This window comes from Vidua chalybeata, chromosome 13, assembly GCF_026979565.1.
Source record: "Vidua chalybeata isolate OUT-0048 chromosome 13, bVidCha1 merged haplotype, whole genome shotgun sequence".
Lineage (NCBI taxonomy): Eukaryota > Metazoa > Chordata > Aves > Passeriformes > Viduidae > Vidua > Vidua chalybeata.
Genome location: NC_071542.1, coordinates 7,673,200 through 7,688,576, shown reverse-complemented (window position 1 = coordinate 7,688,576; position 15,377 = coordinate 7,673,200). Strand labels below are relative to the sequence as shown.

Sequence of the window (15,377 nt, the reverse complement as noted above, 5' to 3'; positions counted from 1 at the left end):
ACACCATCCTAACACATCTAACCCCCATGCCAGCAGCTCACATCCCTGCTGTGCCCCATCACCCACTGACCCCAGGGGCTTGGCCCAGCCATCTCCAGTGCCCAGGGAGGCCTGTGGCCACTCCCAGCCCAGCCAAGAGTCCAATTCCCGGGCAGAGCCTCCACTGGGGTCTCCAGGTTCTATACAAGATGCCTGGAATCAGTACTGAGCTGCAGAAGCCACAACCAACAGGAGGGAAGTGTTTTGCTTACAGCTCTCCAGCTTGGAGCAGCCCAGAAAACTGCAGTCACAAACTCCCCTGAATTTTCAATGTGGTGTTTTCAAAGCTGAGGAAAGTAAAACAATTTCTGTTCAGTCATCCTTTGCCTCCTGTTGTGACCCATCCCCTGCCCTAGAATGCACATTTTTCTCAAGATCTTTTTCATCTCTCAGTCTCTTCATAGATCTATGTTTCTTAACCAGATCTGCACAAAGTCTCTTACTAAACATCAACCCTATATCCATTTTTTCCCCAGCAAATTAGTTCTTACCTACCTGAGAAACTTTTCTTCCTTACCCCTCACCTGGGCAATTAAGAGCAATGAAATCAGTGGGACAGAGCTGGTTGCTGGCTCACAAGGAAGCAGCTGTTAACCTCTCCTCTGCATTGCCACAGTAAGAAATCTGCAGCTGACATGCAGAACTGTGTTTCTGGTGAAAAAAATGGGTGTTCATAGGAGCATCTCTGGAGTTTCCTCCCCCCTCTCTCTCTGTGTATGTGCTTCAGGGAATACAGATGATGTGCAGAAAATACAAGTACAAAGGGCCATGCAGCAGATCCCAAAGAGCATCTCCATGGTTGCCCAAGACTGCACCCTTGCTCATGTTCATGACAGCCTACAAAAGCCCCCCAGGTTGCTTCCCCCTGCACTGCCCTGCCCACAGATGTGAGAGCCTGGTTTACAACTCCAGAATTCCTTGAGAAGCTACAAAAACCACCCTGCTCCCTTCCTCATGACAAAGAGCAGCCAAGGGCAAGCCCTGACCAGAATGTTCCCATAAGGGTCTGCACCAGCCTGTTGTCCCTTCTGCAGTCCTCGCTCCATCCAGCAATACGAGCCATGTCTTTTATTCCTCCCTGGCTTTTTCCTGGCTGCCTCTTGTGTTCAGGCACACAAGGCAGGCCCTCTTCAGCCTGTGCCATTCTCCACAAAGGCTGCTTCACTCCCATCACCCTGCCCCATTTGCCCTGCAACCAGGGGGTTGGAGCACGTCTCCTCTAAAGAAAGGCTGAGAGAACTGGCATTGTTCTGGAAAAGAGAAGGCTTCAAGGTGACCTAGTTGTGGCCTTCCAATACCAAAAGGGAACTTAGAGGATAGATAGGGCAAGGCATGTAGTGACAGAACGAGGGGGAATGGGTTCAAATTGAAAGAGATTAGGTTTAGATTAGGTATTAGGAAAAACTCACTGTGAGGATGGTGAAGCACTGGCACAGGTTGCCCAGAGAAGCTGTGGCTGCCCCATCCCTGGAGGTGTCCAGGGCCAGGTTGGATGGGGCTTTGAACAGCCTGGTCTGGTGGAAGGTGTCTCTGCCCATGGCAGGGGGCTGGAACTGGATGATCTTCAAGGTCCCCTTTCCACCTAGGCCATTCTATGATACTCAGCACCAGCAACCTCTCCTTTACTTAAGCACAAGCTGCTATCACCACTCCCCCACAAACAGTTTAAAGGAAGGACCTGCTGCTGGGCACTCCCTGCTGCTGGTGCAGGGTTTCAGGGCCCCTCTCCCACTCCCCACCCAGCTGTGCACCTGCCAGGAAGGTTCCCAGAGCAGGGAGGAGCCTGTTCCTGCCTCACCTGCTCAGTGGCCTCCCCTCAGCATCTCTAGGCTGGCCATGCACTGAAGGCTGACAGTGATCCAGAGCTTCTATAAAAACACAATGTGTGTTTTTCCATGGCTGCACATCTCAGGAGCAGAAAGCCAGGAAACAGCACTGCTGCATCTTCACTGCTCTGCAAAAGCATGTTGTGGTGGAACTACTGCTGTGGCCTGCCTAGGAGTACAAAAATTACTCAATTCTTGCTATTTCAAGATTACTGATTTGTACTTCAAAGAACTGAATCACAACTTATTAGAATAAACTTTTATTTACTGCTCTCAAGATTCTTATTTTATACTTTAAAGTATGCAACAAAACCTGCTACATTCAAATCTATACAGATTTACTGATATATCATTCACGTTTTACAAAACTGCATATAGATTTGGGAAATTTGTATAAGTTACCTTTATTTACATGTAATACTCTCAGTCCTAATGACCTAGTCAAAGGATAAAACAAAGTGGGATTTTAAATATCCCTTAAGACCCATTAACACTTGTTACATAATTTACGTATCTTCAGAGAGACAGGTGCTACACTTCCTTCTTGCATATTTATAAAGACTGTGACTGAACAGAAATTTGGTGGCCAAAGCCAGGTACTGTCATTTCCTCAGATCATAATTGTAATAAAATGTTAAAATTTGAGCAAGCCAGGTATACAAACCAATTTGTTTTCTTTCAGAACCAACTTTGCTAATAATTTTAACCAGCACTTGCTCAAAAAAAAAAGTTAATATTAATACAAAAAAGACCCACATTTACAAAAGAAATCAAACTAATATTTATATAGGACAAATTGATCTACAATACATTGCACATTGTTGGTTATGACTTTGGTTATACTGTATTAACAAATTTGGTTTCTAGACTAACACTGGAGAAAAAAATATAAAAATGCATCTGTAGAAACTAGCAACCTGTAAACATATCACAGAACCAAATTCTGCACCTGATCACGTGCATAACCTCCATGCAGTTCCGAGGAGTCTGCACATAACAGACTGCTGAATTTGGCCCAGAAAACCCTGTAAACATGTTCTTTATTGTTATGTAGTGCAATACTGCAAGAATGGATAATAAAGGCCTCTAACTATCAGTAACTAAATACTGAATGATATCCATACAAATTTCACTTTAAGATTGATTTGTTGCAAAAGGTTGAATTGAAAATATTATCGTTCAACTACAAATTTATCCAAAAAAGTGATGAACACTCAATTAACCAACAGCAGTATACAAATTCAAACAAAAAATGGATATAATTTCTCATTAAAACTCAGAATTATGCTGCTTATCTGTTTTATATAAAAATCTTGGGTTTGTTACACTGTTTTAGCAAAAGCAAGTTAGAAACAGAAGTCTAACAACTGTGTCTGCAGTCAGTGTTCTGCAAACAAATGTTTTCCAATGTTTTATCTAATATGCTGAATGATAAGGTGCTTTGGGCAGATCTGTTGCAAAGAGCCTGAAGCAGCACAAATTATGATATTGTAATACATGAAGTTTGTTGGGTTTTTTTGTTTGGCTGGGTTTTCTTTAAAACAGTTTAACAATTTCAGTTGCTCCTCTTAAAGCAGCAAATCAAATTTAAATCCTCTGCAAAGATTTCTTCACAGCTTTACTTTAGTAGTTTATTGCAGGACAGTCCCAAATATTGTACAAGACACAACTGTAAAACATTTTAGTTTTTGACTTACTTGGCACTGGCTGATCCAATATTGCATGTATCAGCAAATACAAAAAACTATGGAAATGACAAAATACATTTTCAAAAGTTAGTGATTTTTAATACTTAGTTATTTTACACATGATACTATGAAGATTCAATAGCCATGTGACTAAATACCATGGTAGTCCCTGGAAAATTCAGATTTGTTTGTAAACCCTTAAAATGAAATTGCAGCACTGGACCAACATAATTTATGTCTGTGTCTTAATCAACCCCATCAAAACCCTGAGTGTTTTCAATCGCTAGAAGAAGTTTATCCCATAAATCTTCAAATGAGTCATATGGAGGCAAATCCAAGCGATTAAAGCTGAAAAACAAATGAAAACTCTTCAGTATTTTATCACTTTTACTAGAGATCATAATTTATCTGAATTAAATACTCACCAGGTATGAGCTCTTGGCAGTTTTTCAGGGGTACCCCACTGTTCAACTGTGAACAACTGTGGTCCATTTGAACCTGAAGAAAAGAACACATCGATTTTCACCCTATTATGAAATCCTTTTATAATCAGAGATTCAAATGATGGCATATTTGGGGGTTTTGTAATCGAAGTGACATTTGAAGGCGCTATCTATATGAATAAAATACAGACTATAAAATGTAATAGTCAATAATCCCAAACCCCCTGTATTTTAATAATTTCTTGCTGTACCTCAGTTTCAAGAGACTTTTACATCTGAAGTGCAGAAGCCTAAGACCTAAATGTACATGCAGAGTAGCCAGCATTGAAGCTTTCTGGACAAGACAATTTTATAAATTTTGCATATAAAAACGTATACATGTTTATCACCATGTGCCAAGCTGGTAGAAAGTAGTCAATGTCCACCCTACCTATACAGCAACAAAAACAGAGTAACTGAGAATTTCTGGAAACATGGCAATCATATGTATACTCCCAGGGTGTTCTTATTTTTTGGCTAGCAAAGGCAGCCACAGCTCCCCCTATCCTTCAACAACTGTCTTAACAGCATCTCATCTCTAAGTTTCTTGGACTTCTCAATTCTCACCAAGTAGATGTAAGGAGCATTTTATAAGCGTTTTCTTAAGCTGGGAGATGACTGCAGTTAAGAAAAGAGAAAGACAAGAACTGCCCTATGTCAGAGAATGGCTGTTCAGTGTCCCGGCGCTCCAGCGCGGCTGGGTTTGCTCCCGAGCTGGGAGCACTCGCGTTTGAGGAACAGGAGCGCCCGGCCGTGCCACGAGAGGGAGATCTCCGCCAGGGAGCGGCTCCAGGGCTGCGGAGCGGGCGGGGAAGGGAACAGCCCGGCAGCAGCAAAGCGCCACGGACCAGCACAAACACTGAAAAACCACATACAGACTATAAACACAAGGTACAGGAAATATAATTGTTACTGGGGTTTAGTAAGGACGGCATGCTGGCCACAGTAAAGCAGAAATAACTGCAAGAGAAATAAAGTGCACAAGACAACTGCTAGTTGAATTTTTCATTAACGAGTGAGTGAATACAACTACAGAAAACTGCTCAAGTATAATTTAATCCCTAGACAGAAGGAAGCCAAGAACTTCAGCAGTTTCATGCCCTGTATCAATTCTTAGTTCTGTCTCTAGTAGTGTTCTTAGACAAATAAGCAGAGCTCCTGAGGCAGCAGAATTCTGACTGGGCTCCCCTGCAATGAGCACATGCTGTATGTAACACCAGCAATGCCAAGGCTCAGGTGCAGCAGCAAACACATGGCTAAGCCTGCTGAGCACACTGTTCTGCCCACTGCAACTTACAACTCATTTACTGATGGAACAGAAAAAAATAAACTAAGAGTTTATGATGAAAATGAAGACATGGAAACACAAGATGGGTGGTCTTGTTCACAATCCTTTTGTTTTATAAACAAATAAATGTCATGTTTATAAAAAAGGAAATGCTTAATCAAAGAGGCAAGTTAGGCTATTCAGTCATTTGCACAGCATCTGAAGCACTTTTAGCCTTAATAAAGTAGTCTAGCAGAAAACGTAACAACTGATGGCAGCTGAGAACAAACTTCCCCTAAGCCAAGCCTCCCCACCCTTTGTGGGCTGCTCTATCTGCTTGCCTGCAGTCTGCCCACAGCGGCTTTTCTGGCTTTGCTATTGAAATTTGCTCCCTGCTGTCCTCTGCTTGTCTCAGTCTCAATGTTGTATGTTCAGTACTTTTCTTCTGACTTTATGTTTAACTCATGACATTTCAGTGGTCCCCTTTGGAGTATATCCTTACAAACAACTGCATCTGTACAACCATGGCTTGTGAGCAGATAAAAGCAGTTGTGGAACTGAAGTTAACTGCTGATGCCAGCATGTCTTTGTAATCAGATCTTGGATAACTGAGAATTTTCTTCAAGCTCAATCATGTGTTAAACAGGGATTTTTGCAGCTCTTGAGAACTTTAAAGATCCACATTCATTTGAGAACTCCTATGTATTTAAAAACTTCCAAAACCAGAATTAAAACAATATGCTCCCATATAGAACATGGGCAACATGTGATAAAAGTGACTCTTCTCTAACTTTGTTTCTTATAACTGCCAGTACATACTAAATTTTAAAACAAAATTTGAAAAAAAAATTGACAATGTCTGAAGTCAAACCTCAGGACAATGTTGGTATCAGGTTCTTTGTTACTTAATTGTGAAGATAATCTTAAGTACTCACCATACAGCTCAGCAAACCCATTCATGGGAACACGTGATGTGCCAGTAACAAACTGGAGCAATCTTATTCTCTTTTCAGAGTCCATCATTAAGACTGCCTATGTATGATAATGATTACAATTAAAGATTTCTTTTTAAATTAAGGTTTTAAGCTAGTAGACTTATGCAACATAGTATCTACCTTTAAATCATTATCTAGGATATACATATGCATTTTTTTTTAGTGACACATACAGTCTAATTCTCTGCCTATTGCTTAAAGCTATGAAATCAACAATTTTTTAATGGCACTGTAACAAGAGTATGGTTACTGCTCAGCAGGCTGTTAAAATGCTTCCCTTGAAGATTTGGCCCCCTACTTTCTTTGAAGTTTCTTATGTTATGAACTAGAAGCCAAATTCCTGTAATTTATTAAACAGAAGAGTTTAACACCTCTTTAGTGTAACCATGCCAGGAAAACCTACACAAATATTTTTAACCCCAGTCAGACAGGGATTTTTTTGAAGAAGCAATCATCAATATTGCATTTACATTCTTACCATGCATCTCATCTTTACTTTTCTTACTTTCTCTGGAATTTTAATGGTCAAATAATATTTACCCAACCTTTTAATGAATCAAACTATAACGTAGCAGAAAGGCAGCAGCTTTTGAACACGTTTTCAATAAGAAAATATTAGAACTTCATGATACCTTCCAGAACCACTGTATTACTTGATGGTTTATGTTGTAGCCATTTTTGTATTTTGTGTGTAGTTTCCAATCAGCCACGTCCACATCTCCCAATCCACACATTAATAACTACACAGATAAAAAAAAACAAACAAACAACACCAAACTTTAAGTCAGTAAACTAAAGTTTCAACATAATTTGCTTTCTTTCCCATGATACACCTACCTCTAGCTCATTTTCATCAAAAATTTTAATTAGATCCTGTGGTATTAGTTCAAAAAAGCCCTGAAAAAGATGAGGGAAGTTTGTAAAAATCAAGGCAACATTATTTTAGCATTTTTTGTCACAAAGAAGGATATTTAGAGGCTTTGGTAAACACAGCCAAAGCAATATATCACATACAGATGTTTGGACACCAGTAGTCCTCAGTTTCATTACAGTACTTTTAATTGATTTCTCACACCATTACTGTTGTACACTGAATTATGAGTACGGAAGTCTGAATATCATCTATGTAATACAATTTGTACAAAAAAGGGTAAATTGCCTAGTTTAAATCAAACTAATATAATTAAATTAAGTTTAATTTCTGCAGAGGTCATTAAATAGTTTGCTCTACAGCTAAAGCTGTCAGTCAGGATTAAGAAATAAGCAAATTTTTCAAGATGAATTAAACACCTCAGTAAAAGCATACAAAGTATTTTTAACTCTGAAATAATTCAAAGCTGACACTACAAACAGTATCACTGCCTTTTTTAATACTTTAAATAAAATTATTAGTGGGTCTTCAGGGTGTCCAAAAAATCTTAATATCAGATGCAACAAACTATTAGAAAAATGTATTTTGTGATTAAAACTATACCTCTTTAAAGGCTGTCATTTGTTTCTGTACTCGGCTCACAAATCTCCACTGAATTACAAGACTGCAAAAATAAAAAAACCCAAACAAAACCGCATTTAAAATAAAAGTGATTTATACACAGAGCAACAACTTCCTTTTGTAAATAAAGCTAACACAGAGCCCCTGTGCTAGAGGGCAATCCACTGAGGTACACTGCACACAGCAGCCACTACTCACTGAATGTAGTCTCTCTTGTTCTTGTTGGTCACAACTATTTCTGATCCGCCACTTTTCAGTTCATGCTGATGGGTCTAAATGCAATGCACAGAACAGGTCTTCAACAAGGTGAATGTAACAGAATTCCTATGTTAATATTAGGTAATTCATGCAACTCTTGAAGACTGCAGAATTTGAGAACTGTGAGAAACAGATCCAGTTACACAGGTCACCTAATAAATAGAATGTGGTACATTTTTTAAAAAATGTTGTATTATTAAGGGGTGCAATGGGAAACCTCAATTTTTTCTGACCTGCTACAGCACACCACCCAAGACCACACACAGGTGCAGAGTAAGGCACACTTCTCTAATTGCATATTCCATGACCCATTGCATATTCCAAATCTCAAGGAAAAACAATTACAGAAACCACTTCAGCAAGCATCCCAGTAAGTGAATCAATCTCTCTAACAAAGTGACTTATACTACTAGAACCTCAGAAGGCAAATATCTCATTTTCAGTTATCATGGATGTACATTTTCATTGCTTCTTCTCAGGATCACTGTTGTTACACAAGACCATAAAGGTTATTATCATTAGATCTAGCTGGCAACTGCAATTTGGAAGTTTTATTTAAAACTTGTGGTATTTCTACATGACTTATCTTAAACAGCTTTGTATGCAATAACAAACTTGTTTATTCTATAGGTTTCTAGTACATCTTAAGAGAAAGGAAACATGTTATCTCCCAGTAATTCCAGCAGTTTCCAAAGAAGATCATCCTTTCCAGCCAATCACATAAACCATCAAAAAGTGGACTATGGATATCTTAGTCTTGGTTGCCTTCACAGCAACAGCTGTATTTCAATGCAAGTAGTATTCAACAACAACAACAACAACAACAAAAAAAAAAAGAAAGCCACCAACAATTTTTTAAAGCTCTGCTTATTTCCAAGTCCTTTATCACACCAGGTTTAAATACACTCACTGCATGAGTGGAAAGAGCTGAGTGAGCAAAGGGGTTTTCTTAATACCATACACATAAAATCCCCTAATTTCACAGGTCAAGTATTTTGTTCCATGTTTTTTTCTATTCCAGATTACACGAACATACTAACCTGACCAAAAAGTTCTTCATCAACTATGAATCTGAGGTCCAGCTCTGTGGGATCATTTTCAAGAATCCATCTCAGCGAATTGTAATATTCACTATCCTAAGAGAAAATTACAAAATAGTAAACGCTAAATAAAGTAGCCAACTTATAAACTGCAAGAGGTTCCATGACAGCCCAGTGAACACTTCTGCCTTGGGTAATCCTATACTGGATACAGAGACAATGCAGTTGTACAAAGCTCTGAAGACCTTTAAAACCTGATTGCTCAGCAATCTATGTAAATGTCTCCAGTAGCAAAATGGTGGTAAGATGGTATAGCACTATCTGAAGCAATATATTTTGGACTCTTGTCTCTCATCCTCTATTTATCTTCTTTTTATTGTCAGGCATTACTACAAAGAACCTTAGGAAATGAAAATTAAGATAAAGCCAACCACATCCAGGCTCCATCCAAAGCAGTGTGACCAGAAGGTTGACTGAGGTGACTCTGTCCCTCTACTCAGCTCTGGGGCCACCAGCATAAGGACATGGAGCTGCTGCAGTGAGTCCAGAGGAGGCCACCAAGATGCTATGAGGGCTGGAGCACCTCTGCTCTGGAGACAGGCTGGGAGAGCTGGGGGTGCTCAGCCTGGAGAACAGAAGGCTCCAGGAGACCTTCCAGCATCAGTACAGGAGCTACAGAGCAGAGAGACCTTCTATCAGGCAGTGCAGTGACAGGATGAGGAGGATTAGAGATTTAGCTTGGATATTAAGAAATTCTTCCCTGTGAGTACGGTGAGTCACTGGAACAGGTTGCCCAGAGAAGCTGTGGCTGCCCCATCCCTGAAAGTGTCCAAGGCCAGGCTGGACAGGGCTTGGAGCAACACCCTTCTAGTGGAAGGTGTGCCTGCCTTGCAACCCAAACCATTCCATCATACCGAACAAAAACCAAATCAAAACAACAAAAAAAAAAAAATCAGGACACGTCTATAAATCTATTCCTCAGAAACAGATAGCAACTACATGCTGTAATCTTAAAGGGCAGCAAAACCAGTAACAGATTAATAAGACAGAATAAAAATCACTTTGTCCATGAGCATTCTAGATAAGAGCCATTATCAGGGAATCCACCAAACAAGAAAAGCCTAAGGGACATGTTTTCCTCTAAAAAATATTATATCGTATCACTCAAATATGGTCAGTCCCTGAAATTATTAAATTTCATAATAAAAAAAAAAAAACCACCTAATTTAAAAAACAGGTTAAGATAGGAATCCTGAAAGTATTTATATTCCATTTTAACAACCTCAGTGTCTAAAACATTTTAAGAAAACATCAGAGAAAATTCTGAAAATAGACAAAGAGGGCACAGAAATTGTTTCCTTACATAACTTGGAAACATAACACAATATGATTGAAAAGAGGCTCCATTTATCTACAATTCAACTAGCAAAGAGAATTTCAGACACCAACTTCTATTTCATGCTAAGAAAATACAGTTATTGTTTTCAATACAGCTTAACTGACTTGAACCTGAGTCTAGGTCTTTGATTTTCACTGGAAGTTTTAATTCCTATACAACTTATAGACTTATAAAAGATGTAGCCTAAGATATCTTTGAATCGTGCATTTTAAACCTTCAACATGTCATTAAAGATATATATATATATAAATAAAAAATTATAAAATAACATTATATTTGTAAACATGATAAAGCAAATTACCTACCACAGACTCCATATCATGTAGTGTTATTGGCTTTTGGAGCATCATCTTGTAAAAAGGACGAATAAAAAAGGCTTTAAAGAAGAAGAAATAAATTTAACAGATGTAACTTAGGACTCAAAACACATGCAATATTAATCTGAATATCACATTACATAAGATAAATACTAACCATCCAAAAGTTTGCCATGGTAAACAGCCATTCCAGCCACACGACCTATAAACTTGAAATAAGAGAGATGATCTTCATTGCAAAGTCCAGAGTTTGGATTGATCTGCAGAGTATAGTTATCTCTGAAGAGTTGAAGGAGGGAACAGGGAAAAGAAAGAAAAACAAAAAAGTTGTACTATTGGACCAGTCTCACATTTGAAGATCTGAAAGACATCACTTATTTAATCAGTTATTGCTTTTCATGATGATATCTAGTAATAAACAATATGTAATAGAAGACTACTAGTGTATCAGAAACAACCACCACGAACTACCTCAGTAAATTAGAGATATACCAAGGAGAAGGGATTAAGTCCCATTCATTTTAAAGTAGAGTAACATTCTCTGCATTACTGGTTACAAATTGCCTCTTCTTTATGCAGGAGATGGTTGCAAGCACATGCTTGTCCATGCAAAAATGCCATGGCTTATGTTAGACTGCTGTAGAAACACCCTACAAGTATTGTCTCCACACTACTCTTCTGTCAAGCAACTGGGTGCAGATTATCACAGTTATTATCAACTAAACCCTCTGGTACATTTGCAAGGGCAGCAGGAACCCCATTTTTAAAGAAGGTACAAGAAATACAATTTCTTTTCCTAAGTTTTCACATCTTCCAGAGCGGTATTACTTACGTAGCTGAATATTCAAACAATCCATAATAAGGATTAAACATTTCTTTAGAGAGAAGGAAGAACCATTCCCTGGCAACTCCTCCATAGTCTAAACCTTTTTCACCATCAAATTCAATCCAAAGTCTTGCTTTAAGGAAGTCTGCTCTCTTTACAGCTATGATTCTTCTGTAAGAATCTTCAAGGATTGTTGTGCGATGAATTTTCATTTCAAACCTATTTGGAATATCACTCTAAAAAAGAGAAACATGAAAGCAAAGAATAATAAAACAAAACCCAGCATCTTATAGTTTTGCAGAATATGCAAATTCTGAAAATAGACAAAGAGGGCACAGAAATTGTTTCCTTACATAACTTGGAAACATAACTCAATATGATTGAAAAGAGGCTCCATTTATCTACAATTCAGCTAGCAAAGAGAATTTCAGACACTAACTTCTATTTCATGCTAAGAAAATACAGTTAAAGTCAGTTCTTACTAGTAACAACACATGGGCAGTTGCTCTGCATGCAGCAAGGCATGGAGTCTCTTCTGACACTGAACATTTATCACATTACACTCTTGATTAAAAACAGCTCACAGTTGACACAAAATTATCTGGAACCATTTTACCTGACTTATTTCACCTTCTAGTTCAATATTGTATGAGCCTAGGTGTCCCATTCCCTTACTTAAGGCAAAATCTACAGTTGTATTAAATTCTCAAATTACCACAACTGTATTGTGTGGCTGAGTTCTTTATCTCAGATTCAGATACTGACATTTGAATGAATGTCAATCTTGTTTTACTAGGAACACAAAAACCAAGATGTATATATAATTGTGTGCAATTTACAGGCAGACTTGGCAGGTAGAAGGCAAAGCATGGATCTAAACTCAAAGGCTATTATTACATATGTAAAATATCTCCCAAGGATGTAAAATTTGATTGAACTTGTGCAGACTCATTGTTATCTGGCTGTCCAGATGCTATTTACAGTCTTTTATGCTACATGTTATAAATATACCTGGCACTGGCCACTTCAAGCTAGAGTTTGGAAACAAGATCCATAAACTTCAGATTTTAAGGCTGTAACAATTTATTGCAATCATCCAGCCTGATCATGATGACAGTAGAGATTTCTACATAGACAGGCTAAAATCTATTCTGAGAACTTTCCATATTCTGACTTTCAAAAACTATTCTATGCTTGATCAGTGATTTCCAAACTTTTCTGTTGCCAGTCTTACTTTCTGGTTCATGACATTTTAACCTTTGATAATGTCTACTTTTTTAATTAGATTGCTTACAGTCTTCATCAGTGCATAAAGTCACAAACCCTGCTGTTAGAGCAAATGCTAATTGTTATGAAGTTGGTGCTTCACAAATATATTTGTGATCAGACAGTAAATTTACCTTCCCCATGAATTTGTTTTCCCTTGTTTAGGGGCCTAAGTTTCATAACCTGCTGCTGGATTCCTGCTGATTACTAACCTGTTTCTTCAGTTTCTTTCTGAAGAATTCATACTTCCGCTTATAGTCCCTGGAGTAAGGCACAGCCTTTGAGGGGGGGAAAAAAAAGTCTCATGTGTCTTGTGAAACACAAACAACCCACTTAAATTCTGAGATAACAGGAATACATGTTTTACTGAGTGCCAGGGGAAACTTCCAATTTATAAACACCAGGAATGAAAAGCACTTCTCAGTTCAGATCAGATCCACAAAGTCATGCTGTATTTCCCCATTAGCTGATGTAACTGCCCGAGATCCCGGAGTGGCCCTGATCAAAGTGACCAAAATGCCTTTGGTGACGTCCATAACGCATCTATTTCCCTGCTGGATCATGAGAGACCTGGCTACAAACACCTCTGTTTTCCATGGACAGGGAAAGTTGTTTACATATGCAGGCTATTAATAAACACAGATATCAGCTGAACACTAAAACCCATCTATAATTATAATGCAAACCATCTTTGCAATTAGTTCTGGTGATTTCACACTTCAGATTAAGGATTGAGGCTGGATAATTATTTTTCAGTTGAAAATCAATTTAATTTCTCTTTAAGGTCTTTTTTTTTTCTTTTTCTTCTTTTTTCTCAGATTTACTTCATGAATTGAGCTAGTGTGGACAAGAAATAAATAACACTTCCTTACATACTTCAAAGTCCTCCCCCCAGCCTATAAGGAAACTTTCTTACTACCATGGGAACTGCTTTTTCTTTCTGGCATTTAAAGACCATTTCCCCAGAAAGCTTTCTAAACAGTTTTTAAAAAGAAAAAAAAAAGCTTTGTTCAGACACCCTGAAAGTTTCACTTTCTAGACTGATTAACTGATAAATGACACAAGCTTGGATTCTATTAACAGTATTTCTGAAAAATATGAAAATCTACATGAGGAAAGCTTACTGGTCCAGTTATTGCCACATTCTGCAGTCGAGGATCCTCCCATTGTGTTCTCTTTGTATCTGCAAGAAAATTTTTAATTAGTTCCATTAAGTCAAATAATGTTCATAAATAAAATTATGAGTAGGGAAGAACACCACATTGTACATACTGTGGTTTATGAAGAATATTCTTCCATCTGTGTGAGTTCTCTCTTCCCACCCTGGCTGTAAAAAGGCAAGATTTTTATTACATATTTTTATTACATTTTTATTATAAATTTCTGATCATATAGTGTGCCTAGAACTCAACATGATCGACAGTTATGGGCATTCCTCCCCCATCTACTATCAGCACTGAAATTCAGAACAGTACTTTTTGTAGGAAGAAAGCAAGCTACATTTTCTCATGTGCAAATTTCAATAATGCTAACTTAAATAGTTAAATTGTTTCCTCTGCAAAACAACTACAAAATGGTTTACTTACTGGTAATGGGCCCAGGTCAACAGGATCTAGGGAAGTCTTTCTCCTCGGATGAGCAGAAATTTTCAGTCTTGGATCTTCCTTTGAAAAGAAAACAAGCAGCATGTTAAAAACCTTTTGCTGTTTTGTTTTTAATTTTTTTTTTGTCTTTATTATTTTGTCAAGAATATGCTTAGTACCAGTTAGGTAATGATTGCATATTCTGCAGCCAGAGAAATCCTTGTGGATTCTCAGTCCTCCAGTAATTTATGATCATCTTCTAATAACCTCTAATTTTATTTTATTTACATATATATAAATATAAATCCCTCATTCAACCCAATTTTTGTGTAATTGAGTCAAATTATTCCTTCCACACTATTTCTGATACACCTTATACTTTTTGGGTTTGGTTGATAGGTTGGGCTTTTTTGTGGGAGCTTGGTTGAAGGTGGTTGTGTTTAATGAGTTCTTTTCATCTACCTGGAAAAAAGAATACTCATTTTGAATCAATTTAATGCATTTCTCTTTCCCTTTCACCTGACAGAAACACTGTCACACACTGGAAGATTCTTAAGCTCATCTCATAGCACTGCCAAGTGGTGTGCAGTGCCCCTCTGTGGAACTGCAGCTGTACAGCTCCCTCACCCATATGGTACTTGCACCTGGTCTGCTTTTCTAAGCATTCACAGAAATTTGTGTTGTGCCCTGTGATAAATTCAAAGTAATGGATTTCCTGTTGAAGGTATGTTTACAGAACTCATTTCTGTGAACAGCTCCTACAAGCTACCAAGTTCTGCAATGTCATTTAAGGAGGGCTTACATCTGCGAAGCAGATTCCTCTTTTTCTCCTCCTAAAGAGGTAAAAACTTCCTAAACTTCCAAGTACCAATAAAATTAGGAAAATTCATTATCTTCTA

At 38.1% G+C, this 15,377-nt stretch overlaps 1 protein-coding gene across 5 annotated transcripts in view; it reads right to left on the bottom strand.

Moving 5' to 3' along the window:
- Positions 1-2,109: 2,109 nt before the first annotated feature.
- NEDD4 (NEDD4 E3 ubiquitin protein ligase) overlaps positions 2,110-15,377 on the bottom strand; it is a 51,039-nt gene continuing 37,771 nt past the window's right edge. For all 5 annotated transcript variants that reach the window (XM_053954901.1, XM_053954897.1, XM_053954899.1 and 2 more), the window contains 15 exons: positions 14,482-14,559; positions 14,168-14,222; positions 14,020-14,078; positions 13,108-13,173; positions 11,636-11,865; positions 10,961-11,082; positions 10,792-10,862; positions 9,088-9,183; positions 7,988-8,061; positions 7,772-7,832; positions 7,135-7,194; positions 6,930-7,037; positions 6,238-6,334; positions 3,979-4,051; positions 2,110-3,901 (listed from right to left, as the gene is read on the bottom strand). In XM_053954901.1, coding sequence (XP_053810876.1) covers positions 3,799-3,901; positions 3,979-4,051; positions 6,238-6,334; positions 6,930-7,037; positions 7,135-7,194; positions 7,772-7,832; positions 7,988-8,061; positions 9,088-9,183; positions 10,792-10,862; positions 10,961-11,082; positions 11,636-11,865; positions 13,108-13,173; positions 14,020-14,078; positions 14,168-14,222; positions 14,482-14,559 — 1,353 coding nt within the window. In that variant the 3' untranslated portion in view covers positions 2,110-3,798. The remainder of the gene's footprint in view (positions 3,902-3,978; positions 4,052-6,237; positions 6,335-6,929; positions 7,038-7,134; positions 7,195-7,771; positions 7,833-7,987; positions 8,062-9,087; positions 9,184-10,791; positions 10,863-10,960; positions 11,083-11,635; positions 11,866-13,107; positions 13,174-14,019; positions 14,079-14,167; positions 14,223-14,481; positions 14,560-15,377) is intronic.